Source organism: Myxine glutinosa, chromosome 1 (assembly GCF_964187855.1).
Source record: "Myxine glutinosa chromosome 1, kmMyxGlut1.1, whole genome shotgun sequence".
NCBI classification, from domain to species: Eukaryota; Metazoa; Chordata; class Myxini; order Myxiniformes; family Myxinidae; genus Myxine; species Myxine glutinosa.
Genome location: NC_136261.1, coordinates 89682913 through 89710243, shown reverse-complemented (window position 1 = coordinate 89710243; position 27331 = coordinate 89682913). Strand labels below are relative to the sequence as shown.

General features: G+C 46.4%; 1 protein-coding gene across 5 annotated transcripts in view; it reads left to right on the top strand.

Annotated features, from left to right (window-relative positions):
* Window positions 1-27331, top strand: part of LOC137425954 (uncharacterized) — a 153570-nt gene that overhangs the window by 22324 nt on the left and 103915 nt on the right. For 4 of the 5 annotated variants that reach the window (XM_068114673.2, XM_068114678.2, XM_068114684.2 and 1 more), the window contains exons 6-11: window positions 3567-3690; window positions 3817-4010; window positions 5365-5499; window positions 9411-10072; window positions 14160-14610; window positions 14717-15370. In XM_068114673.2, the coding sequence (XP_067970774.2) occupies window positions 3567-3690; window positions 3817-4010; window positions 5365-5499; window positions 9411-10072; window positions 14160-14610; window positions 14717-15370 (2220 nt within the window). The remainder of the gene's footprint in view (window positions 1-3566; window positions 3691-3816; window positions 4011-5364; window positions 5500-9410; window positions 10073-14159; window positions 14611-14716; window positions 15371-27331) is intronic. The other variant, XM_068114697.2, reaches the window with a different exon arrangement.

The following is a 27331-nucleotide window of genomic DNA, read 5'->3' as shown; positions in this document are numbered from 1 at the left end:
TTGTGTCCTTCCCCCTCTCTCCCCATCTTGTCTACCGCTCCCTATGTTATATGTTTTATGTGTCGGTTTGTCTTTCTGTGTGATTAATGTTCGCTCTTTCACGAGCCTCGACCTTGTATACAAAAAAAAAAAAAAAAAAAAAAAAAAAAATCTGAAATTACATGCACATGATCTATGACCCATTTATATTGAAATATTTCATTTATGACATCATAGGTCACATGGTTTGGCAGCCATATTGGATTGAAGGAAAATCTTACATAATAATTATATCTCTGAAACCGCTCACCCCATCGATGCGAAATTTTACAAATATCATCTAACAGCACTGTTGCATATAGTTTGAAAACGATGATGTCATAGGTCACGTGGTTTTGCAGCCATCTTGGATAGAAAAACGAACCTTATCTGATCAACAGGAAACTTCACAAACGTGATCCCTTACCCATACATATGCAGTGTGATGGCATCTACCCATTGTGGGACTATGCGCAGGCATATTGGCGACACAGTCACATTGTTCTAGTTGGATTATGTTTTTGGTTTAAAACTCCATCTTCCTTTTCAGTAGCCGCACTGCCATGACTTGACATGCACATCATTGACATTCCTCTGTATTTTGATACCTTAGTTGTGTCTTTCTGTCTTGCTGTCTTTAAAAAGAAATCAAATTCAAGTAGCGTGGAAGGTTTTTCTTTTACATGGAAAACAGCAAACTACTTTCTTTCACTAAAACCAGCTAAACTTTGATGCCAAGAAATTTGACAAATTGAGAAACAAAATTAATAAACCACTTTCTTTCAAAATAAGTTGTATTTGAAAGTTTGCGCTGACTACAAGTCAAAGGGACAGAAGACAACAGAGAGTTTTCATTTCTTATGTCGTGAAAGCAAACAGTGTTAATCAAATTGAAAGAGGAAACTGTAAAAATGAAAAAGTAGGAGTCTGACATCAATCCTAGATTAAGGCATCTTGTGGGAAGTGTCAGGAAGACGATGATTTAACGATTGTAACCATCGTTAATCAAAATCAAGCCACCAAGTTAGACATCTTGTCGAGTTTAACAACTGGAAAGCTATTCTCTTGCAAGGAATTCCAATGCTGGAGGCCATTAGGCCTATGGAAGAATGTGCTAATTTTGCCAACCTATGGTTGTTTGTCTGTGTTGAATTTTTCTTAAAAACTGAGCATCAAGAAAAGAATCAGCATGTACCATTTTTTAAAGTCTTTGGTATGAACTCGATAATGAAAGCTCATTTGAACCTCTGACCTCCCGGACTCAGAGCTATCACCATTACACCACTGAGCCTGGTTAAATTCCCTGCAGGCCGCAGCATACTAACCCTGACACCCCCACACTTCTCCCCTTCAGACTCCAAAAAAGAAATAATACTTTCATCAGATGGAACACTTAAAAACTGTGGCCAGCTGAACATACATTCTTTTTTTTGTTATCAATGTTATTGCAAACGTATGATTTTTATTATTTAAGCTTCAAACTTCACGACCCACAGAGGGTGTAAGCTTCAAATTTCATGGCCGACTGTTAAAAGGTTGGACATATTGACTTTATGGTCTCAATGCCAGACAGACAGCATAAACCCACGTATGTAACATTGGCTGCTTGGTGACTGAGTGGGCAAACACTTGTTAATCCACTTTACATCTTCAGTTGAATTTTGCAATATTTACCATTTGATGACCTTCCCAGACAAAAAACAACAACTCTTCTGTGAAAAATGTACAACTTCTCATGCATGCAGTTTATGATGTAATGATAGCAATGACGTTCCACATTAGCATGTTATTAATCTAAATAAGAGGGGTGATAGGAATGTACTGTAGGAGGAAATAAAGAAAGAAAACGAAATGGCGAGACATGAACTTGATTCTTCTTTCCCTTCCCTGCCCCCTTCTCTCACCAAGCCCCACATCCCCTTGCCCACCTCCTTCACTCCCAAAGCTTTGCGCACCCCTCCCTGTGTGTGTGTGCAGCGAGGCGCGCCTTTCCCAGGGCATAGGGGGTGTCTTGGTCTTTGTGCACATATTTTACCCACGGGAGGGGGGGAAAGGGTGAGAAGAGTGGAAAATAGACATAAAAGGAGAGGTATACAAGGAGAATTTTCTTAATTAAAAAAAGTGGGAGTGAAATGCTAAAAATGCAAGTCACATCAAGAGGATAGAATGTATGCTGAAATAAAAAGGTCAGTTAAGTAAACCATAAGACGGAAATATAAACTCATGATCATATTACTTATTGAGTCTCATGTACCAGTTGGAGGGATAAATTTGGTGCCGGTTAGAATATCTACAATAGCTTTTAGCTTTTCTGGGAGAGGAGAGAGACAGAGAGAGACACAGAGAGAGAGAGAGAGAGAGAGAGAGAGAGAGAGAGAGAGAGAGAGAGAGAGGTTTCATTATGGAGTTTGCTCTTTGCCTCCCTGCAGGCGCCCTATTCCCAAAACCTCTCTCACCCCTTCCTCTGGCTTTGTTCATAAACATGGGGGTTCATGACCCTTTCGCTCCGAGAGACTGCACTTGAACTGTCAGAAAGGGAGAGAGAGAGAGAAAGAGAGAATGGGGTTGGTTGTGGGGGTCATTGGGTTGGGGGGAAGGCGGAGTGCGTGCGTGCATGCATGCAGAAGGTTCATAGTTTTAATACGGAATTCTCGTACTGTCCTAACGCTCATTCAAACAGCAAACTTCATTTTATAGATGCTGTTATCGTAGTGGTGTCAAAATAATGATTCATAAATGTGTTTCTCAAGTCCCGTAAGATGTAAAAGTCCCGTATTGTTGACAATTTTTCCTCGTTGCTTTTCTTTATCTCACGAACCTGTCTGGTCTCTGTGATAACAACTAATCTTGCCTTGCACATTGGAGGAAATGATTATAGGCAAACTGACTGATCCTTAACATGTTGAAATAAAGATATTCTGACTGAAATATTGAGGGCCATTTGCATTTTATGCTTGCACAAAGGAAAGGGGTAAACTAGTTAAATGGGAGAAAAAAATAGATGAAAAAAAAGAAAGAGTTGTGCAGGCCTTCCTGAAAAAAAAGAGAAAGAGAAAGCAGTGTCGGAAGAGAGGAAAGGAAAGATGTAGTGGAAAGAGAGTATCGTGCGAGTCCTTTAGAAATCCCATTTAAATCCAGTATTGTTACATTTGCCCAATTTCATTTCCCACTATGAACGGTTTCATTTACACCAATTCTAAAGTTTGCGTTTACATATACGGTATCATGATAGCAGCTTTGTTGACGTCTTCTCTCAAATATCCATTGAATTCCTTTCCCCTTTGCTTACTTCTCTTTCATATTTTTATCCCTAAGTTCACCACCCCCATTTCTTCCCTAATCTTTCCACTCCCCCATTAACGTTCCCCTCAACCCCATTGCTATCTCTCCCCCCACCTCCCACTCGGCCACCCACATCTACAGAGGTATACATAATATGTAGATGACTCGATGAAAGAAGATTTCATTCTGCTTATATTTTGTACTTGGTGTTGCTACTTGGTGTTGCTCTCACTCTAAGAAACTGACAGGACATCTTTTTACTCAAGGTGGGATCCAGAGTGGAGTGGAAGGTCCTGTTGAGGAAGAAGGGGCTGGAACCAGACCTGAGGGATCTGCCTGGGTACGAGATGAGGCCACAGGACAATGGCGTGATCGGGAACACTTACTCAGGTTAGTCAGCCGGTTGTTTGACCCAGTCATAAACCACAAAGTCAAAGTTTGGGGAAACTTGGCAATCAGAGCTCATTATTCCCAACGTCTTTGTCTCCTCCAACAACCTTTCTCTGCACTTCCTAGAGAAGCGAAAGAGTTGGCAGAACTGGCAAGGAATCAGCGATTACCACTTAACCCTCGAGAGGTTGGCACAGTCCAAAGTCTCTCTCATGGTATTCAATGGCCGATTGACCTCTCAGGTCATGCCATGAATCTAGGCCATCAATGGCTGCCTGGAGCTACCAGCCCTGCCCTCTGGCTGGCTGGCTCTCCCTATGGTAAGTTCTGAGCAAGGGCAAAGAGGATAAATATTTTCGGGGCAATACAGCAAAATACAGTACAGAAAAACCTCAGGTAAATTAACCCAATTGGGTGAAGCAACTCTTTGTCAAAGTGATTTTTCTTACGATTAGAGTTTAAAGCTAAGTGCGGGAGACTGTGGAGCAGCTTGTCTTGCAATTGGTACAAGTACATATGTTGCTGACTTTCATCTGCTTGGAATATTTAAAGTGAGGTCATTCTTTCCATATAATATGACTCAAAATGCCTTTCACATAAGTATAGTGACTGTTTAACTTAAATTTCCTTTGATTTTTTTTTGTACCGTCTATAAATGCTGCCAATACATCCTGATGTCCTTGTCCTCAATGAGATAAATGTACAAGTTCTTCTACTAGCCTTCCACTAGACACAAGCTGTTCCACTAGATACCGTCATGTTTTAACTTCATCAACTAAGTCATTATTCTGCACTTTTGCTTCCTGCTAAATGGGGTTTCATTGTATTTTTGATATAATTTAATTATTCGAGGAGAATTCAAAATGTTTCTCCACCAACCATAAAGAAATGATCCCATACCAGCAAATTTGGCACAAATGTTATTTTCATGTCCTTTACATATCTCCGCAGCTGAAGGTCAGAAGTATTCTGTTTTCGGGTTATCCGTCCGTCTGGCCATGCATCCGTTATTGTCTTTTTGTTACCACGATAACTTGTGAACCATCAAAGATATTTCAACCAAACTTGGCCAAGTATGGAATGTAATGCAAAGAGCAACTCATATAGATTTTGGGTTCAAAAGGTCAAACGTCTAAGGTCATATGACCTTGAATTGAAAGTCTTTGTTGCCGTGATAACCTGTGAACCACTGAAGATATTTCAACCAAACTTGGTAAAGATATAGAATGTAATACAAAGATGAACTGGTTTAATTTTGGGTTTAAGAGGTCAAATGTCAAATGTCATGGCCCCTTTGAAAATCAATTTGCAGATAAAACCTTGAGTTAGAAGCTTCTGATGTCTCTCTTCTACTTATGTCTCTATTATCTCTCGCTTTCTCTATCTCTCTCATTTGACCTCTAATTGAGATTCAACTTAACACTCGGATGACTTCTAACTAACATGGGTGGATGCATATCCATCTACGCATTCAGGTCAAATTATATTTTCTAGTTTTATGTAGTCTCCGACCAGTCACACATTTTCTCTCGTGTTGGGTAAGCTTCCTGGTGCTTTGGAAAGACGGTCATGTTTTTGAATTTTTAATAATGGGACAAAAAAACCCTTTTAACTCTCCCTCACATATTTGAGGATGCTTCTGAAGTAAAATGACTGCTGTCTTCCTATGGCCAGGCCTGGCGGCTCATACATTGGCAAACAGCCTTGGACCTGGTCCTCTGACACTTCCTCCTCCTGGATATCAGCTTGCCTGCCACTCACCCACTGGGCAACTCCTGTTGTTACCAACAGAACCCAATCCTACCTTTGGTATAATAATACTCGTGGAGCCCATCTTATGATCATAATTATTTTACTCCATTGCATACCAAGCTATTTGTAAATTACCTAAAAGGCCTGAACTTATACCTAAAAGGCTGTGGCTGTTAACTTATACCTTGTCTCCATTGGTGGGTTTGCGCCGTTCATACCACTTCTGGTATTTACAGTGCATTCAGAAAGTATTCAGACCCCTTCACTTTTTTCACATTTTGTTATGTTGCAGCCTTATGCTGAAATCATTTAAATTCATTTTTTCCCTCATCAATCTACACTCAATACCCCATAATGACAAAGAGAAAACAGGATTTTAGAAAGTTTTACAAATTTATTTTAAAAAAAAACTGAAATATCACATTGACATAAGTATTCAGACCCTCAACTCAGTACTTAGTTGAAGCACCTTTGGCAGCGATTACAGCTTCGAGACTTCTTGGGTATGACGCGACAAGCTTTTCACTCTTGGATTTGGGGATTTTCTGCTATTCTTCTCTGCGGATCCTCTCAAGCTCTGTCAGGTTGGATGGGGACCGTTGGTGAACAGCCATTTTCAGGTCTCTCCAGAGATGTTCGATTGGATTCAAGTCAGGACTCTGGCGAGGCCACTCAAGGACCTTCACAGAGTTGTCCCTAAGCCATTCCAGCGTTGTCTTGCCTGTGTGCTTAGGGTCATTGTCCTGTTGGAAGGTGAACCTTCAGCCCAGTTTGAGGTCCCGAGCGCTCTGTTTCAGGTTTTCATTAAGGATATCTCTGTACTTTGCTCCAATCATTGTTCCCTCAACCCTGACCAGTCCCCCAGTCCCTGCTGCTGAAAAACACCCCCACAGCATGATGCTGCCACCACCACGCTTCACCGTTGAGATGGTATTGGGCAGGTGATGAGCGGTGCCTAGTTTCCTCCAGACATGACGCTTAGAATTGAGGCCAAACAGTACAATCTTAGTTTCATCAGACCACATAATCTTGTTTCTCACAGTCTGAGAGTCCTTTAGGTACTTTTTTTGCAAACTCCAAGCGGGCTTTCATGTGTCTTTCACTGAGGAGAGGCTTCCATCTGGCCACTCTGCCATGAAGCCCAAATCGGTGGAGTGTTGCAGTGATGGTTGTCCTTCTGGAAGCTTCTCCCATCTCCACACAGGATCTCTGGAGCTCAGCCAGAGTGACCATCGGGTTCTTGGTCACCTCTCTTACCAAGGCCCTTCTCCCCCGATTGCTCAGTTTGGCCGGGTGGCCAGCTCAAGGAAGAGTCCTGGTTGTTCCAAACTTCTTCCATTTAAGAATTATGGAGGCCACTGTGCTCTTGGGAACCTTCAATGCAGTAGAATTTTTTTTGTAGGCTTCCCCAGATCTGTGCCTCGACACAATCCTGTCTCTGAGCTCTGCAGGCAGTTCCTTCGACCTCATGGCTTGGTGTTTGCTCTGATATGCATTGTCAGCTGTGAGACCCTATATAGACAGGTGTGTGCCTTTCCAAATCATGTCCAATCAATTGAATTTACCACAGGTGGACTCTAATAAAGGTGTAGAAACATCTCAAAGATGATCAAGAAAAATGGGAGGCACCTGAGCTAAATTTCAAGTGTCATAGCAAAGGGTCTGAATACATATGTAAATGTGATATTTCAGTTCTTTATTTTTAATAAATTTGCAAAACTTTCTAAAATCCTGTTTTCTCTTTGTCATTATGGGGTATTGAGTGTCGATTGATGAGGGAAAAAATTAATTTAAACGATTTCAGCATGAGGCTGCAACATAACAAAATGTGAAAAAAGTGAAGGGGTCTGAATACTTTCTGAATGTACTGTATGTCCCCTCCCACTGTTGTGTCTCGATTATCACTTCAATCCACCCAAAGCGATGCCTCCGTGCTACTTCCTTGACTGGGATACAGTCACGTGAAAAAGTAAGTACACTCCATGTAAAGTTTTGACTTTTTCAACATATTTCAACATACAGCTATTTGATCTTCATTTCAACAATATTGACAGATAAAGGTGATATAATATAACAAATATCACGAAGCATTTACATTTTGTAGTCCATTGTATAATTTAAATAAACATAAATGCAAATTTCGCATGTGGAAAAGGTAAGTACACCCCTACATTTATCACTACTTCAAATACCTAAAATTAGAATCAGGTGCACCAGCTCAGGTGCAAACGATTAGAAAATCGTTAGAGAGGATCTTGGAGGAACCTGTCTTATTTAAACCTCAGACATTTAGTTAGGTTTGCTCTTTGTTGTTGAAGTGTGCAGCATCACCATGCCTAGATCAAAAGAGCTCTCTGAGGCCTTCAGAAAGATGGTTATAGATGCCTACGAGTCTGGGAAGGGATTTAAAAAGATCTCCAAACAAATTGAAATCAATCATTCGACTGTCCGGAAGATCATCTACATGTGGAGAAGATTCGAAACAACTGCCAACTTGTTCAGGCCAGGCCGCCCCCGCAAGTTCAGCCCGAGAGCAGACCGCAAGATGCTGAAAGAAGTCTCTAAGAACCCCAGAATGTCATCACGGGACCTACAGGTAGCTCTTGCCACTGTTGATGTCAAAGTGCATGAGTCTACCATTAGAAAGAGGCTGCACAAATTTGATCGACATGGGAGGTGTGCCAGGAGGAAACTTTCCTGTCCAGAAAGAACATCAGGGCAAAACTAAAGTTGGCCAATGAACACCAAGGCAAAGACCAGCACTTCTGGAACAATGTGCTCTGGACAGATGAGTCAAAGGTAGAGCTATTTGGCCACAGTACCAGAAGACATGTTTTGCAAAAACCAAAGACAGCATTTGACCACAAGAACCTGATACCAACTGTGAAGCATGGTGGTGGAAATATTATGGTTTGGGGCAGCTTTGCTGCATCAGGGCCTGGGCAGCTCACCATCATAGAATCCACTATGAATTCTTCATTGTACCAGAGGGTGCTTGAGGATAATGTGAGGCCATCTGTCGGTAAGTTGAAGCTCAACCGAAGGTGGACCTTGCAACATGACAATGACCCTAAACATACCAGTTCATCCACCAAGGAATGGCTGAAAAGAAAGAAATGGAGGGTTCTGGAATGGCCAAGTCAAAGCCCGGATCTAAATCCCATCGAGATATTGTGGGGGGATTTGAAACGAGCTGTGCATGCAAGAAACCCCTCAAACATCGCACAGCTGAAAGAATTCTGCATGGAGGAGTGGGCAAAAATTTCTCCCAGTCGATGTCCGAGACTGGCAGACAGTTATAAGAAACGCCTACTTGAGGTTGTTTCTGCCAAAGGGGGCAGGCAATACCACCTATTAGAGCCAAGGGTGTACTTACTTTTTCCACATGCGAAATTTGCATTTACGTTTATTTAAATTATACAATGGTCTACAAAATGTAAATGTTTCATGATATTTGTTATATTATATCACCTTTATCTTTCAATATTGTTGAAATGAAGATCAAATAGCTGTATGTTGAAATATGTTGAAAAAATGAAAACTTTACATGGGGTGTACTTACTTTTTCACGTGACTGCATATGCAAGCGCAAGTGTGATGCATCATTAAGCCTTTCCCAAGGGCATGCTTATGACAGACAACGTGGCCGTCTTGCTGTTATCATTTTAGTTGATGAATTACCTGACCACAAAAAGGAACGCATGATGGTGATGGTTTGTTAATGGTATCACGTTGCACCATTGACATCAGCATTGACGTCATGCAGTGAGTGCATCGACTCTGGCTATCAGTGCAAGAGCCTTCCGGAGCTGCATTTTTGAATCCTGAATGAGTTTGTGGTAATGGGAGACGTTTCAAAGCAGGTGCGAACAGATGCGAACCTTCTAATAGAGACAAGGTATTAAAGAACAGTAAAAAAAATCATGTGTATGACCAAGTATGCTTGTTATACACGTTATCTTCCCCAGATGTGCTTGACAGAAGGAGAGGCTTATGGCCTACTGGACTGTCTGCGTCAGGACCTTTGAACCCTGAGCTCACCCTAACCCACCCACACGCATTGTTGCGGGCACGTGATATGCTTTTGCTACAACAGCAGCAACAGTATCAGCAACAACAATATCAGCAGCAATACCATCATCAGCAACAGCAGCTTCATCAACATATTATGCAGCAACAACAATTTCAACATGAGCATGATATGCAACATCATCATTATCAACAGCAACCACAAGTACAAGGCCATCATCATGATCATCAACACCAGGAAGAGGAACAGCAGCAAGTGCAAGGGCACCACACAAATCATCAACAGCATCCTGAGGAAGAGGAACGACAGCAAGTGCAAGGTCACCACACCAATCAACAACCACCCGAATTTCAACAACAACAATTACAGGGACATCACCGCCATCATCAACAGCAACAAATAGATCATCAGCAGAAACATCAAGTAGCGGAAAACCATCACCACCTTCAGAACCATCAACAACAACAAGTACATGGGCACCAGCAACGAGTGCAAGAGTTTGTCCACCATCTCCAGCAACAAGGCCAAAGACACCAAGACCAGCATCAAGGACAAAGACACCAAGACCAGCAACCACAGCAGCATGAACAACAAATTGAGGTAGTGGTTGTGATCTGCTAAATTAATCATTATGATATTAAATGCCAGAGTTTGTACTATAGTATATAATAATTATTACTGTATTAACATTGGCGGAGTGTATTTATGGAAGGATTTACATGAGTTAATTTACAAGGAACATTAATGCAGGAGGCCATTAGGCCCATCAAACCTACAAACCTATAGTTGTTTTACTCTGTTGTATCCTTTTTAAATGCTGAACATCAAGTAAGGAAGCAGCACGAACCATTTTTATAGTCTTTGGGATGACTCGGCCGGGGTTAGAACTGCCAACCCTCCCAGACTCAGAGTGGAGGCTCTAACCATTACCCCACCACGTCTGGTTGAGTTGATGAGCAGTTGTCTAAGAAATATGGAAAGAAGAAGAGAAGTTTGGTTAACTTGAGAGTTCATAGAACACGATACTACATGCAGTGTTCAAGTTTATGCTTCAATTTTAATAAAATAGTGATTTCAAAGATCGTTAGAAATCCGGAAGATAAGCACTACAGAAGCAGTCTTATACACTACCTTTATACACTGTAATAAGACGACATTGAGTCCAAATTTTGGAGATGGATGCTTTATTGATCACCATAGAACACAGCGTCAATCAGCATCTTACATAGCCATATTGGCAGCCTCTTCTTCACCCTGATACTGCACCATCTCACATGCCACAAACTCTCATGCTGTATATCGATATACAGTACTGTGTGGTTCTTGGAATTATTAAGAAGGTGATTTTTGACATGCAATGTTCAAGTACATAATTCAACTTAAATAAAGATTTAACGAGGTTTAAAGGTGTATAAATAAATTTATTCTGGGTTTTAATGCCATTCTACCCAATCTCTATTACATCACCCTATCTACCATGTTACATTAGTTTGTTGTGTCTGTTATTTGTTTCCTTTATAATGTTCTTAAAATAGTAAGTTTCATGTTTGGAATTTTTTTCAATTTTGTTTGACTGTCAGGCAGACTCGGCAACGATTGCTCGAGTGAGATGTGCATGGTAGAAGTTTCGGGAACTGAGTGGCGTGCTGACGAGGCGGGGAGTGTCGTTGAAGCTGAAGGGAAAGGTGTATGCTGCATGTGTGAGAAGTGTTATGATTTATGGGAGCGAGACATGGGTAATGAACGTAGAGCAGCAACGAAGGCTGGAAAGGGTGGAAATGCGAATGGTTCGGTGGATGCGCGGAGTATCGTTGAGAGAGAGGAAGACAAATGATGAATTGCGAAAGATGATGGGAATAGAGCCTGTGATGGATGCTGTGAAGAGGAACAGGTTGAGATGGTTTGGTCATGTGTTGAGGAAGGATGAAAGTGACTGGTTGAGAAGAGTGATGGAAATGAATGTAGAAGGAAGTAGAGGACGGGGAAGGCCGAGAAAGACTTGGCTACATGTGGTAGAAGAAGAAATGTGGGCAAGGGGGTTAACAAGGGGAGATGCAGAAAATAGGGCAAAATTGAGAAGATTGTCATGGGGCCCGCAAGGCTAACCCCCGCTCTAGCAGGGAAAATGGCCTTAAAATGCCTGTTGTTGTTGTTGTTCTTGTTGTTGTTAGGCAGGCAGAGTAAAAACAAGTACTGATACATTCAAAGTACATCGCCCCCATGCCAAATAAATAAATAACATCTTCCAGCACAGCATCGCCTTTGGCGCCTGGTGATACCGCCGTGCTGCACATAAGAGACAGTATTGGAAGGGAGAGGTGTACAATAATTATTGATTGATTAATTGCATGATTAAAATCAATAAATAGCAATCATAAAATGATTTCTTAATCAATTGGCTAATAGCATACCTCAGCCACCAGTGTTTCATCTGAAGGTGTAACTTTTTGAAAATTTATTAAATAAGTCATTAATGGAAAAAATTAAATAAACAATTGATTAATTGACTAATCTCTTACATGAGCCTCAATTTAGCTCTTACACGAGCCTCGATTCTGTATACAAAAAAAATCAATAAATATTTAATCAATTAATTGATTAATCAGTAAATCGAAAATATCCTTTGTAGCCACTTCGCTTGGTCACTGTCATGTCCGAATATCAGCTTCCTCACTCAAAAGGGGCCTGAGATATTGCCCAGATGAGAAAGAAAATAAATAAGCGATTAATACCAAAAATAAATAAATATTTGTAAAATAATTGAATTAATAATCAACTGATTAATATAATACCTGAACGACCATCATTTCATCAAAATCTTTAACTTTAAAAAAAATAATTGATGAAGTCATTAATCAAATCATTAAATAATTAATAGATTGATTGATTAATCAATAAATCAAAAATATCCTTTATAGCCAAATCACTTGGTCACTGTCATGTCCAAATATCAACTTCCTAGCTCAAAAGGTGCCTGAGATATTGCCCAGATGGGAAAGAAAATAAATAAATGATTAATAACGAAAATAAATAAATAATGATCGTAAAATAAGTAAATTATTAATCAATTGGCTACTAGAATACCCAAACCACCACCGTTTCATCTGAATCTGTAACTTTTTAAAATGCAATTAATTAAGTCATTAATTGAATAATTAAATAATTAGTCGATTAATTGATTAATCAATAAATCGAAAACACCCTTTACAGCCAAATTACTTGGTCATTATCGTGTCCAAATATCAGCTTCATAGGTCAAAAGGTGCCTGAGATATTGCCCAGATGAGAAAGGAAACAAATAAATACTTAATTAATTGCTAATAATTAAGTGACTAATCAATTAATTGATTAATCAAAAAACAAAAAATCCCGTTTTGCCAAAGCACTTACTCACTGTTGTGCCAAATTTCAGCTTCCTAGCTCAAAGGATGGCTGATATATCGCCGGGACAAACAAACAAGAAAGAAACCGTAGTGAAAACGGAGTACTCTCTTACAGAGCGCGTCATCGCCGGGCCCCCATCGGTCCTCGGCGATGATGTCATGCAGTGCCTGGGGATGGAATCGGAAAAGAGTGGTGTACAATATTATCACACTCCTCTCTGCTCATGTGCGATTGGACCAAATGCAAAGCCAAAGTACTGTTAAAATGTCAAACTTGTCTTCCAATTCATGTTCCAATTCCTGTTCCGATTCTTGTTCAAAATATAACATTTAATTTATATAAACTGTTGCTCAATCATAAACCGAAGATCATAAACTGAAAGACGGACAGATGGACGGATGGACATGACCCAATTGCCTAACCCCGCTTTTCACTTTGCGTGCGTGGGGTAATAATGATAACCTGGTACTGAGTACTGGGTGTTGAATGTTAATTGTCAGATGCTAGTTACCTTGTCCTGAGTGGTGCATGACAGGCTTGTATCATGTGTTCTGAGTCATGCACGACAGGTTTTGGGTATTGTGCACTGAGTGGTCTATGCCAGGTTATGTGTCATTTTTTCTGAGTCACGCATGACAGGTTATGTGTCATGTGTTCTGAGTCACGCATGACAGGTTTTGTGTCATTTTTCTGAATAGCGCATGACAGGTTCTGTGTGTGTATTGTGTCGTGCATACATGGTGCCTGCAAGCATGGGTGTGATCTGCCACGTGGTTAGTGGGGTGGGTTGGGGTGGGATCGGATGTGGAGGAGTGGGGGGGGGGGGGGGGGAGGGTGCTGCATGAGTTACTGAAGCTGTTTTTATTTAATAGCAAATGTTGGCATTGAAATGTTCTCACATGCAATAAATTTGGATTGTAAATATTTGCTGATAAAATTCAGCGGGTTACGACTGACATGGAGAAGGCATTGCAAATGGAGAACTGCAATGGTTCCAAAACTTTCATTATGTTTCTGGCTGAGTCGGAAATGTTTACTTCCTTCATGAACTATCTACAAATTACATAACTTAAAAAATAGCAAAATGTTCGAACTTGTCCCTATCGTTTTTATCTTCTACTTTCCTGTTACTCGTCTCATTTGTTTTTTTTTCACTTTATTTTCTCAATTCCTCAACCAATAACCGCAATGTGTGTAATTTCTACATGGTCTCTTAATTATCTGTCTTATTGATGATTGTGATTTTGACATCGGTAAAGGTGGTTGATCTTGGAGGAAATTGAATAAAGTATGTTTCTTTCAGGTGCTTTTGCAGGATACCAAGGGAGTAATCCATGATGCAAAGGGCAAGTCTGACAAACACCTTTCAAGCCAAAGTGACCTTACTTGTTCGCAATCATCTTTTTCCAAGTCTACAATACAGGCACAACCAAGCTTATCATACCAAGCTCAAATCAAGCCAACTCTCCCTCACACTTCACAACCACCTGCTGAACAGCCAAAAACAATGTCCTCCACTTCACCCCTCAATCTCTGTCCTCGCTCGCGTGAGCGAAATGAAAGTTCAAAGATGTCAACAGTCGCACCTGAAGGTGTGATCCTTCAATCATCTCACGGCCTGTCTACCGTCAGTGACTGCTCAGTTGTGAAGATACTGCCAACAACTCTCATTACCGGGCAGGCTGGAGAAATGGTGGCAGATCAGAACAATCAGGCAATCATGGAAACAGATGGACAGATGAGCAAAGAGAATGGTATGTGAACATTATATGTCATCAATCTTCTTTTAACAATGTTTTCTTTAAATAGTGTCGGTGTTTATTTTACATTTTATTCTGATCTATTCTTCCTTTTTTGCAGATAATTTACAAGTCTCCGCATCCATCTCATCTGAACAGTGTCGCATAGCCTTTAAATCCCCAATAACCACCGCTGGGATTGATAGAATACATCTGGAGGGTAGAGAAACGGACTTACCTGATGGTTTGCGTTCATCGGCTGAAAGTCAGATTGAAGAGCTGCGTCACATGCCAAGCAGAGATGATAAGAATGTGCTTGCTCTATCCCACCCACTTATTGATCATGCCATTCAAACAAATCAAGAACTTGAGAGAGAATCAGAGCAAACCATGTTGGAGCAAACTACACCGTCTGGGCTCAACAATACACCAGTTGATGGCAATATGGTCACACCTGTTGCTGAAGTAGGACAAGTTGACCTCCATTCCAATGTAGACTCAAGCTCTAGCCTTCTGATGGAGGGGGCAACAAAAGGAGAGGGACTCGTGTCGACATTGGAAACACCTTCAAGTGACAACTCGATTGAGACGCACAAGAAGGCCTTAGAGCTGTCAGAGACAGCAAGCATTGAGCTGAAGACCATATCGCCAACCTTGACATCTGATCCTGCAGCCGAAAGGCCTGAAATACCTGGAGTGGGAGGCAGTTTAGCGCTACTGGGGGAGATTGCAAGGTTGGAACTGGGAGAAGTGGAAAGCATCGATTCCATGAAAGGTTGGTCTGTTTCTAATGATTTTTAAAAGATTAATTATTGAGTGAGGAAATGATATTGAAAAAAACATCAGCGGGATTTCCCACATCTGGCATTACAGGCCTTGAGTATTCTGAATTTTAAAGTACAGTGGTGGTCTGGTGGTAAGGACACTGGATTGGCATCGTATCACTCGGGAGTTGAAATCTAGCTAAAGGCAGCGGTATTTAGAATGTGGATTCTGAGCTTATATAAAGTGATCTCATATTAAGAAACTTAGCTTTCACTATCAGAATGCCAACGATAATCTATCAATCTCAGAAGTGACCTTCACAGAGCGGTATCTCTCTGTCCTGCATTGACTTGTGTACATGTTGTGCCATTGTGTCATAGTTCCTTAAGGTCATGTTGTAACCGGTTGACTACAACCTTCATCACATCAAAGTGTTTCCCAAACAGAATAAAAAATATAAACATAGGGGCAATACACCTGGCGCTCACCTGGTAGAATAAGCAGTATACTGCACCGACTAAGGGTATTTTAAACCAATTTCAATGGACAGGGCAGCATGTAGAATCATACGAACATAATCATAAGACTTTAAACAAAGAAAGAAAAAACATACCTATTTTGGGGGGCAAACACCCCCTCCAACAACCCCATATACCTCCTAAGACCCCAACTTTTCTAATGCCTTGAACAAACATTGGAACATCATGGGTGATGAAGTTTCTGGTCAAGTTTCATCGAAATAGTGTGTGTAGTTTCAGAGTAAAAAGCTAATTCCTATTTTGGAGGGGGGAGGGGGGGGGGGGTCAAACCTGGATCCACTTTGACCCTGATAAACCCCTTCGACCCCGATTTTTTATGCCGTGAACAAACTTTAGTCACAACAACAAATATAATTTGTGCAAAATTTGGTCGCGATACCATCAGCGGTTTTGAATAAGAAGTTTCAAGTGTTTACTGACTGACGGACTGACGGACGGACTGACAACACACCATCGCATAAGCTCCCTTCGTTCCACGTGAGCTATAAAACTAGAACGGCACTCAGTAGAGCGCATACCCCCGCCAGGCTGAACATTTTATGTTTTGTATCCCACTGATAAGCCGGATCTGGATTCAGACCTGAACAAAAATCTAATCGGCTTGTTCTTGTCACCAAACCAACTCATCCACAAAGTTTAGTCATAACTCGTCCATAACTTTTTTAAATATCATGTTATATATCACTTTTCGCCTGATCTCTCAATAGTGACGAATCACTTAAAATTAGACAATAATGGTATCAGAATCCATATTTAGATCTTCACCAAAATCGAATCGATTTGGTCTTGTCATACACCTAACTTGTCCACCAAGTTTTGTCCAAATCCATCCCTAACTTTTTGAGATATCCTGCTATGTATCGGTTTAAGCCCGATCTCTCAATGGTGTTGGTTTAGCCTGGTGTTGGCTTAGTGGTTAGGGTGCCGGCTTGGGATCCTAGGATCCTGAGTTTGAATCCCGGTCGATCGCCAAATTAACACCAGGGGGGTTGACTCAGCCTGTCATCCTTCCAAGGTCGGCAAATTGAGTACCAGCTTGCTGGGATGAATGATCCCGGTGTGTACCCCGGCTTAGAATAGGTACACCGTATCCCTGCGTATCGTAAGAGGCGACTAAGGGTTGGCGTCAGGAAGGGCATCCGGCCATAAAAGCATTACCTCAAACAGGGAACCATGATTGTCATGGGGCCCGCAAGGCTATCCCCCGCTCTAGCGGGGAAAATGGCCTTAAAACGATCATTCATATTCATTCATTCTCAATGGTGACGAATCACTTTAAAAATTCTACTAGCCGGATCCGAATCTGGATCTTCACCAAAATCTAATCATTTCTTCCGTGTCACATACTCTCACCTCTCACCTCACATACTCTCACCTCACGTACACTACTTCTCACCAAATTTCGTCCAAATCCGTCGACAACTTTTTGAGATATCCTGTTCACAGACAAACAGACAAATAGACAGACAGACAGTCAAACAAAGACACAGACAGGGGTGAAAACATAACCTCCATCCCCCTTCAGTGGTGGAGATAAATACAACAAATATCCATAACATAAATATTCCAGTACCATTTTGGCTCATCCTTGTTCCTACGGCACAAAACAAGCATGTTTTGCTGTAAACATGGATATTCCTTGTTTTTAGGGATTCCTAGCAACAGCTCCAAAGCGTATCCAACATCAGGGGTCATTCTAACACCAATAAATGTCTCTCCCAGGAACATCTCAAAGATGCTTTAAAGTAGGTAAATAAGGGGACTTTTTCAGAGCTATTGGCGTCACATCTTTGGGGAAAAATTGTGATATTGAATGCCTGTTTTGGTTGTATGCAATGTGATCCTGATTAAAAACTGCTTCACATTACTTTATGAGCAAGACCTAGTCACAGGGTGCAGCATGTTACTGATATGGAACACCTGAACAAAAAATTCCAAGATAGCTGGATCATGACAGGAGATGAGTATATGAATATAGTTAGTTAGTTCCTCCTGTCCACGTTTCAGGACATTGGGCAGCTGTATATGGATATATGCCATGGAAAGAAAATAGGTCAGTGTGAGTAAAGATTGTGTATAGGAAAGAGGTCTTTTCTGATCCACAACCTTTTTAGATATATTGAAGCTATGTTTGCTGCTGATGATGAGCTTTATTGTCCAATTTTGTGACTACATTTTTCCTAGACTAGGAAATATTTCATGGCTTACCCTCTTATTGTTCAACAAAGGAAACATGGTTCAAGCAGAGATATGATGTATATGAAGATCTCCTATAATTGATAGAGATTGTTAGATTGATTCGAATTCCGAGAAATGCCAGTTTGATGCAATTAGTGTGATATTTTGAATCACATTGACATTATCACAGCAGTGTGACAATGGCAGCTTGACACTTGGAGTAAGAAAATCTCCCACGTACTGGATAATGAAATTAGAGTTAATTGATTTCTCCTGCCAATTATGGGTGAGATAACGATGTCTTTAAGCTGCATAAGGCAGTAGTCTGCACAAGTCCTGGCAATCGGCATTGCATATGGTGAGCTGTTTGTAGCTTTGAAGTTTTGTCATTTATTTTACAAGAATGATTTGCTAAGAAGTAATTAAACTCGTTTGACAGCTGAAAGATTGATTAGCTGGGAATTTGCCTGCATTTGCCACAAATGAATACTTTGATTTGTAACCTCTTGTGCCGAGGGCGAAATAGCATACAAGCCTGTCATTGCACAGTGTTAATAAATATACACACACACACATATATATATATATATATATATATATATATATATATATATATATATATATATATATATGTATGTATATATATATATGTATGTATATATATGTATGTATGTATATATATATATATATATATATATATATATATATATATATATATATATATATATATATATGTATGTATGTGAAGGAACTGCGCTCCAACGCGAGTCGAAAGAATTGACGCGACCAAAGACGGAATTCGTCCGAGTTGCTTTATTGAAACAAAACAGCTCAGGTATTCTGACAAACCCGTTTTTCGGGCAACAATATATATACACATTTATGTCGGGAAGTTTGCCCGGCAAAAGCTATACCGGGCATGCCCGGGTATCAAGGGCGAGCCTTGGAAAGGCGAGTCTGGACCTGCCCGGGCGTGTTTGGCTGCGGCCTGGCAAGTCGAGGCTGGGCGTGCCCGGGCGCTCTGGGCGAGCACTGGAAAGGCGATAGCGGGCATGCCCGGACGCTCTGGGCGAGCCCTGGAAAGGCGATAGCGGGCATGCCCGGACGCTCTGGGCGTGCCCTGGAAAGGCGATAGCGGGCATGCCCGGACGCTCTGGGCGAGCCCTGGAAAGGCGATAGCGGGCATGCCCGGGAGGTTCGGGCGTGCCCGGGAACAGTGAGTCCGGGCATGCCCGGGAGAGGCGCGTCTGGCCGTGTTCTGGCCGGTGCAAGGCGATTATGTACATCCAGCGGTAACCGCTACACACGCCCCTCCAGAATCGACCTGCACCGGCAGGGTCAATTTAAGGGGGGTCCGGATGACCCGGCCGAAGCGACCCCTGGAGGGTCGTGGGGAGGGGTCTGACGTGGTGGTGGGTGGTCGAGCGGGGGGAACTGTGGACGGGGGGCGGCCTCGCCGCGGAGGAAGGGCCAACCGTGGTGGTCGGTCGACGTCCATGTGCGCCGGTTTGAGGCGGTCCACAGAAATCCGGTCCGGCCGGCCGCCGAAGTCGACGATGAAAGACTTGTCGCCCCGTCGCAGGACCCGGAAGGGCCCGTCGTACGGCGGCCGGAGTGGCCCCCGGTGCGTGTCATGACGCACAAAGACGTACTCCGCTGTGCGAAGCGCCGGGGGGACGTAGGACTGGGGGCCACCGTGGCGGGACGTCGGCACGGGGGCAAATCGTCGGGCGGCCTCCTGGAGGTCCGAGCGCTGGCGAGCGGCAGACCAGGGACTGGTAGCGTCAGGCACGAATTCGCCCAGGACGCGGGGTGGCTGGCCGTAGACGAGCTCGGCGGCGGACGCCTGGAGGTCTTCCTTGGGGGCCGTGCGAAGGCCCAAAAGGACCCACGGCAGCCGGTCGGCCCAACCATCGTCCTGAAGGCCGGCCATGAGTGCGGCCTTCATGGAGCGGTGAAACCGCTCGCACAACCCATTGGCTTGGGGGTGGTAGGCCGTGGTGCGGTGCAGCGTGACCCCCAACGAACGGGCGACCGCGCCCCAAAGCTCAGACGTGAACTGTGGGCCGCGGTCGGATGAGATGTCCGCTGGTGCGCCGAAGCGCGCGACCCAGGTGGCGATGAACGCCTGCGCCACGTCGGCGGTGGTGGTGGAGGTGAGGGGCACGGCCTCCGGCCACCTGGTGGTCCTGTCCACCATGGTGAGCAGGTGGGTGAACCCCCGCGAGGGGGGCAGGGGACCCACCAGGTCCACGTGGACGTGGTCGAAACGCCGTTCAGGCACGGCGAAAGGTGCCAGCGGGGCCTGGGTGTGGCGGTGGACCTTGGCTCGCTGGCAGGCCGTGCAGGCGTTGGCCCAGTCGCGGATGTTTCGTCGAAGGCCGTGCCAGACGAAACGTGCCGACACCAGCTTCTGAGAAGCTTTCCGGCCCGGGTGAGAAAGGCCGTGGATGGAGGCGAAGATGCGGCGCTGCCAGGAAACGGGCACGATGGGGCGAGGCTGGCCCTGGGAGACGTCGCAGAGCAGGACGGTGCCCGCGAAGGGGATGTCGGCCAGGCGGAGGCCCGTGTCCGCCACGCGGAGTGCCTGCACCGAGGCATCGGTGGTCTGGTCGGCCGCCATGAGCGTGAATTCCACGCCGAGGTGGACCGCGTTCGCGCTGGCCCGCGAAAGGCAGTCGGCCACGGCGTTGTCTTTGCCGGCGACGTGCTGGATGTCCGTGGTGAACTCCGACACGGCGGAAAGGTGGCGCTGCTGGCGGGCCGACCACGGCTCCGTGACCTTAGCCATTGCGTAGACCAACGGCTTGTGGTCGACGAAAGCCGTGAACGGGCGGCCCTCCAGGAGGTGTCGGAAATGGCAAACGGCCAGGAATAGCCCGAGCAGCTCGCGGTCGAACGTGCTGTAGTTTAACTCGTTCGGCCGGAGTTGCCGGCTGAAAAAAGCGAGTGGCTGCCAAACCCCGTCCACCCATTGCTCATGGACGGCGCCCACCGCGTAGTTGGAGGCGTCCGTAGTGAGGGCGATGGGCGCGTTGAGCACCGGGTGAGCCAGCAGCGTTGCGTCGGCGAGGGCCCGTTTGGCACTGGCGAAGGCCGCGTCCATGGCCGCGGACCAAACAATGTCATGCTTGGCCGGCTTGCCCCGGAGGGCCTCGTAAAGGGGCCGCATGAGCTGAGCAGCGCGGGGCACGAATCGGTGATAAAAATTCACCATGCCGAGGAACTCTTGGAGGGCCTTGATGGAACGGGGACGCGGGAACGTGGTGATGGCCTCGACCTTGGTCGGCAGCGGCACGGCCCCGGTCTTGGTGATGCGGTGGCCCAAAAAGTCAACGGTCGTCGCGCCGAAGTGGCATTTGACCGGGTTGACAATTAAGCCATGCTCGCTGAGGCGACCGAACAGTGTTCGGAGGTGGAGGAGGTGCTCGGCGCGGGACGTGCTGGCGACGAGGATGTCGTCCAGATAGACGAAAAGAAACGGCAGGTCGCGCAGCACGCCGTCCATCAAGCGCTGGAACGCCTGGGCCGCGTTCTTGAGGCCAAACGGCATCCGCAAAAATTCGAACAGGCCGAACGGCGTGATGACGGCCGTCTTCGGGACGTCGGCCGCCCGGACAGGTACCTGGTGGTAGCCCCGTATCAGGTCAATTTTCGAAAAGATGACCCGTCCCACCAAACGGGCGGAAAAGTCCTGAATATGCGGGATCGGGTACCTGTCGGGGGTGGTAGCGTCATTGAGACGGCGGTAGTCGCCACACGGGCGCCATCCACCCCCCGGCTTTGGCACGATGTGCAGTGGCGAGGCCCACGCGCTATCGGAGCGCCGCACTATGCCGAGGTGCTCCAACGCGTCGAATTCGGCCTTTGCCACGGCGAGCTTGGCTGGGTCGAGGCGGCGGGCCCTGGCGTAGACCGGCGGGCCCGTAGTGGGTATGTGGTGCTCGATCCCGTGCCGCACTGCGACGGCCAAAAACGTCGGCCGCGTGAGGGCCGGGAATTCCACGAGCAGGCGAGCGAACTCGTTCGTTGCCGGGAGGGCGCACGCCAGTTCGGTCGGCGCGGAGCTGCTCATTGTGCACGCCAGGGAGCTGAAGGTCTCGGCGTGGACAAGGCGACGTCGTTTGACGTCGACCAGCAGCCCGTGCGCGCAGAGGAAGTCGGCGCCCAGCAAAGCCATGGGGACGCTGGCGGTAACAAAAGTCCATTGAAAGCGCTGGCTGCCGAAGCAGAGGGTGACGACGCGTGGGCCGAAAGTGCGTATGGCCGAGCCATTAGCAGCGACCAAAGAGGGGCCGCAAACTGCGTCCAGCCTGTCCTGCTCGGAGGCAGGTATGACGCTCAGTTGGGCGCCGGTGTCGCACAGGAAACGCCGTCCAGACGCTTTGTCCCGAATAAACAGCAAGTTGCCCGAGTGGCCGGCGCTCATGGCTGGGAATGAACGCCGGCCCGGCCATTTCCCGACCTGCCGAAAGTGCACGGGGGCCGGCACGTCCGAGCCTTGTGTCCGAACCTGGCGTGGTAATAACACCACGCCCGGTCAGGTGGAGGCCCCGGCCGTCGTGTCGGAAGCGGGCGGTGCGGCGTGGCGGCCGCCAGTTGCACCGGCAGTTCGGCCTCCAACCGCGCAGGGCGCTCGGGCGTCGTGGGCGTCGCCTCGGATGGCGGCGGGCTCCAGGTAACCGCGCCGATGTGCTGGCCCGCCGAGGAGATCTTATCGGCTTCCCTGGCGAGGGCGCGGGAATCCGTGATCAACGTGCCAGCCAGGGCGAGGCGTACCGGGTTAGGCAGCTGACGGAGGAACAGCTCCCGGAACAGGAATGCCGGAGAGTGCTCGCCGAGCAACGAGAGCATATAGTCCATGCGCTCGGACGGGCGCGTGTCGCCGAGCTCGGGCAGGTCAAGCAGGCGCCGTGCGCGTGCTGCCGGTGAGAGGGCGAAAGCGCCGAGGAGGAGCGTCTTCAGCGCGTCGTATTTGTCAGCAGCCGGCGGGTGGTGGAGGAGGCTCAAGGCGCGGGCCGCAGTGGTGGAACCGAGCGCCGCCACAACATGGTGGAAGCGGGTGTCGTCCGCGGTGATGCCTCGCAGGGCGAACTGGGAGTCCGCCTGGGCGAACCAAACAGCCGCGTGAGTCTCCCAGAAGGTAGGCAGTTTAAGCGTCACTGCCGTATCCATGTCGGTAGGTCACCAATGAAGGAACTGCGCTCCAACGCGAGTCGAAAGAATTGACGCGACCAAAGACGGAATTCGTCCGAGTTGCTTTATTGAAACAAAACAGCTCAGGTATTCTGACAAACCCGTTTTTCGGGCAACAATATATATACACATTTATGTCGGGAAGTTTGCCCGGCAAAAGCTATACCGGGCATGCCCGGGTATCAAGGGCGAGCCTTGGAAAGGCGAGTCTGGACCTGCCCGGGCGTGTTTGGCTGCGGCCTGGCAAGTCGAGGCTGGGCGTGCCCGGGCGCTCTGGGCGAGCACTGGAAAGGCGATAGCGGGCATGCCCGGACGCTCTGGGCGAGCCCTGGAAAGGCGATAGCGGGCACGCCCGGACGCTCTGGGCGTGCCCTGGAAAGGCGATAGCGGGCATGCCCGGACGCTCTGGGCGAGCCCTGGAAAGGCGATAGCGGGCATGCCCGGACGCTCTGGGCGAGCCCTGGAAAGGCGAGAGCGGGCATGCCCGGGAAAGACGAGACCGGGCGTGCCCGGGAGGTTCAGGCGTGCCCGGGAACAGTGAGTCCGGGCATGCCCGGGAGAGGCGCGTCTGGCCGTGTTCTGGCCGGTGCAAGGCGATTATGTACATCCAGCGGTAACCGCTACATATGTATATATATATATATATATATATATATATATATATATATATATATGCATATATAATATGTATATTAGCGGAAATTAGCGGTAACAGATGTGTGTGTGTGTGGCAGACACATGTTTGTTTCTTGCGGATTATGCGGTGTATGCCGAGTGAGACATGATCCGTAGCTAATGTTCTCCTTTGAGGTCAGGAGGTAACACTAATATATACCGTACATCTCGATATATTGTGTATACATATATATGTATATTTATATATGTGTGTGTGTGTGTGTGTGTGTGTGTGTGTGTGTGTATATTTACGTGTGTGTGTGTGTGTGTGTGTGTATATTTATGTGTGTGTGTGTGTGTGTATATTTACGTGTGTGTGTGTGTGTGTGTGTGTATGTGTGTGTGTGTGTGTATATTTATGTGTGTGTGTGTGTGTGTGTGTGTGTGTGTGTATGTATGTATGTATGTATGTATGTATGTATGTATTGTTACAGACGCGGTTGTGGATGTTGGTTTACCGAGCGGTTTGGTATGACCGCGTCTGCACAGTTTACCCGATTATACTCGAACGTTGGCCGAGTCGCGCTACGCTAAATCAATTGAGGAAAGGACACAACGGCTGGGTTAAATGACACGACACCAGGGGTACAGTTCTCAAGACCTCCGGAGGAGGTTATAATATTTCGGAACGTTGAGATTACAAGGACAAGAGGGACAGCATAGGAAGGTAGGCACTTAAATACGGTCTTATAGTAGCCCCGACAGACGACAGATAAACGGGACAAGACTGGCTCACACGGGGATTGATGGCAAGGAGGGGCAGGTAGTCGGTGGACAGCACAAGGTGCACTCTTGGCTCAGGGACAGGATAGCGCGGCCCAAAAGATGCAGGGAGGTCTCTCAGCGCTCGGAGGTGGCGTCTGGTTCTCTTCACTTCAAGCTCGGGGCGCATCTCTGACGTCACGTCTGGTAAGTGGCTGCGTATATCCGGCGGGGAGTGACACGCCCTCGGCTCGTTAGCTCCGCCCCAGATGGAATCGGCCCGCCGCTTCTTATTGGGTGCGGGGGGGTTACCGGGGTCCGCCCTTGACGAGGAGCTGACAGGCAGCCCCTTCGTGGTAACCCCGTCGGAGCACATGGGCAATGGCGGCTAACCAAGCCGGTGTGAGGACGCACACTCCCCGCGCGCTGTTGTTGTAGTTGTTGTTGTTGTTGTTTCATGAGGAAGATGGGAGGAGGTATGGGGAGGTCCTAAACTCACTACTGGTGCCATACAATCACATTCTGGTGCAACGAAGAGTCAGAATTAATGGAAACGAGTCCTTAACTGACATAGACTAAGAATAACTAGCAAGAGGTCCTATAGTTGTCTACGTGAGATGCGGTGAACCTGGGCACGACAGTTAATGGGGGAAAAAGGGGAAGGTCGGTTCTACAGAGTGTTGTTTACAGACAATGGGACTAGGGAATGGGGGATTGGGGATAGTTGGGGAGTATTGGGGAAATAGGGGAATATTTACAAGCGGATATGGAGGCCAAATCCCATATCCGCAACATTGCACCCTTCTCTACCCTCGGGGCGTCCCGACCCGATAAATTTTTACCTATTTTAGTGTGGCACTCAGATGTAGTTCCCTCTACTATTAACTCTACCCTGAGTGCGACAGTTTTACAGATATTCACAAATGAGTAAATATGTCCCCCTGCGACGTTGCACCCTTCTCCTCACAGAAACACACCCACAGGATAACCGAATCGCGGAAAGAATTCGCAAACTAAACATACAGCCGGTAGGGAGCTTTATTTACAAGACTACGCTGATATTTACACTACGATCCAGGACCTGTTTTTGGAGGAACACATGCAGATGTTATGCATAGAGAGAGCACGCATGCCAGCATCGATACACCAACCCACGAGTGCTCTGTGGCCTTACGGCCTTTAATAATGTGCAGAGCACCCCTTCCAAGCACCAAAAGCACCATCCCATAACACAGTCAGCACCATCCGGTGCACCAATAAAGTGTTTATAAATCACCGGTGGTGTCGCAGCCGGCCGATGTTCTGCCGCTGGTCTTGCCTTCGTGTGGTGCACTTGGCCTTCTTGCTTCTTTAAAAATAAAGAAAGGCGCCAACCGCGTCCATTTCTTTATTGTGGCTGTCAGGGGGCCAACTATTAGTGGTTCACCTGTATGGCATAGGTGCCACGTTGACCCATAGGTCCATCCATGGGTGGTGCTTGGCCGCAAAAGAACTGCGGTCCATTGTGGGTGGCCACCAAAATTGCGGTCCATATGGTGTATCGATCCCGGCAGCAAGCAGCGAAAGTGCAGGCCCACAACTGCGGAGCCAGCACCTCTCTCTCCTCTCTCTCTGCCCCAAAGCCAGATCCTCGGAGGTGGGAGACAAAAGAAGAAGACAAGTGAGTAAGGTGGTAAGGGCGCAAAAGTGCATGCAATATAAGGTAATGCACACTGGGGGCACATGGGAACCAGGTGAGACAGGTACGTTCCTACCGTACGCCCCCCCCCCCCCACCAGGTAACCTACATGGCCCCTCCCTTACCCCTTACTGTATCCACAAAACACAACACTACCCATAAACATCTATTTTACAAATCAACAAACGTCCCTACTGTCTTCCCCGTTCCTCCCATAAACCAAATTCGTCTTCTCTCCCTCCTAACCAATCAAATTTGCCATTTTCAACTCTCATCAAAATTTGCCATTACCAATTCATCATCAGTCCCTCCTAAGGAGGGAGAGATGGAATCACCCCAATGTCTCATCCACGTCGTGATGCGTCTCACCAATCCACACAGCAATTCTCATTTCCTGCACACAGAACAAAGAAAACACAGGTGTGGAGTCATCATCATCACCACAGGTAAGTGGCTGCATATGGTGCGACAGGTTCATCAATCCTAACTATTTCCTAAATGACTTTAACAACCTTACATTACCCGGGGTCTTTCTCCTGCCAAACCATTGGCCCTCTTACACTATGGGTTCTAAAAACCAATTCCCATTGACCAAACTGTGGTGCTTTTCAATTTGGGGTCTCACTCCCCCGATTCATCTCCCGGTGCCCTCGCACAATTTCTGGGTTGTGGCGTGTACCTCTCCCAGCGGGTCTACCCACCTGCACACCTCCACCACTGCAGTTGCCTCCGAGCTTACCTGCTCCTTGCCCTAACCTAACTACCTGGGGAAGGCCCTCTGGCGCTCTCCCCACTCGGTGCCCTCTCTGGCACTGGGCTACCCGGGTCCGTCCTCCGGATCCTCGGGCCCCACCCACAACTACCGGCTCCCAGAGCCCACCTGCGGCCTCACCTGGCCGACATCCTCACAGTGGTGGAGTGCCCAACCAACTACACACACTAACAGGCTACACGCCCAGCCATTTCCACAACACTAATGCACCCATCCACAATACCATTCTGC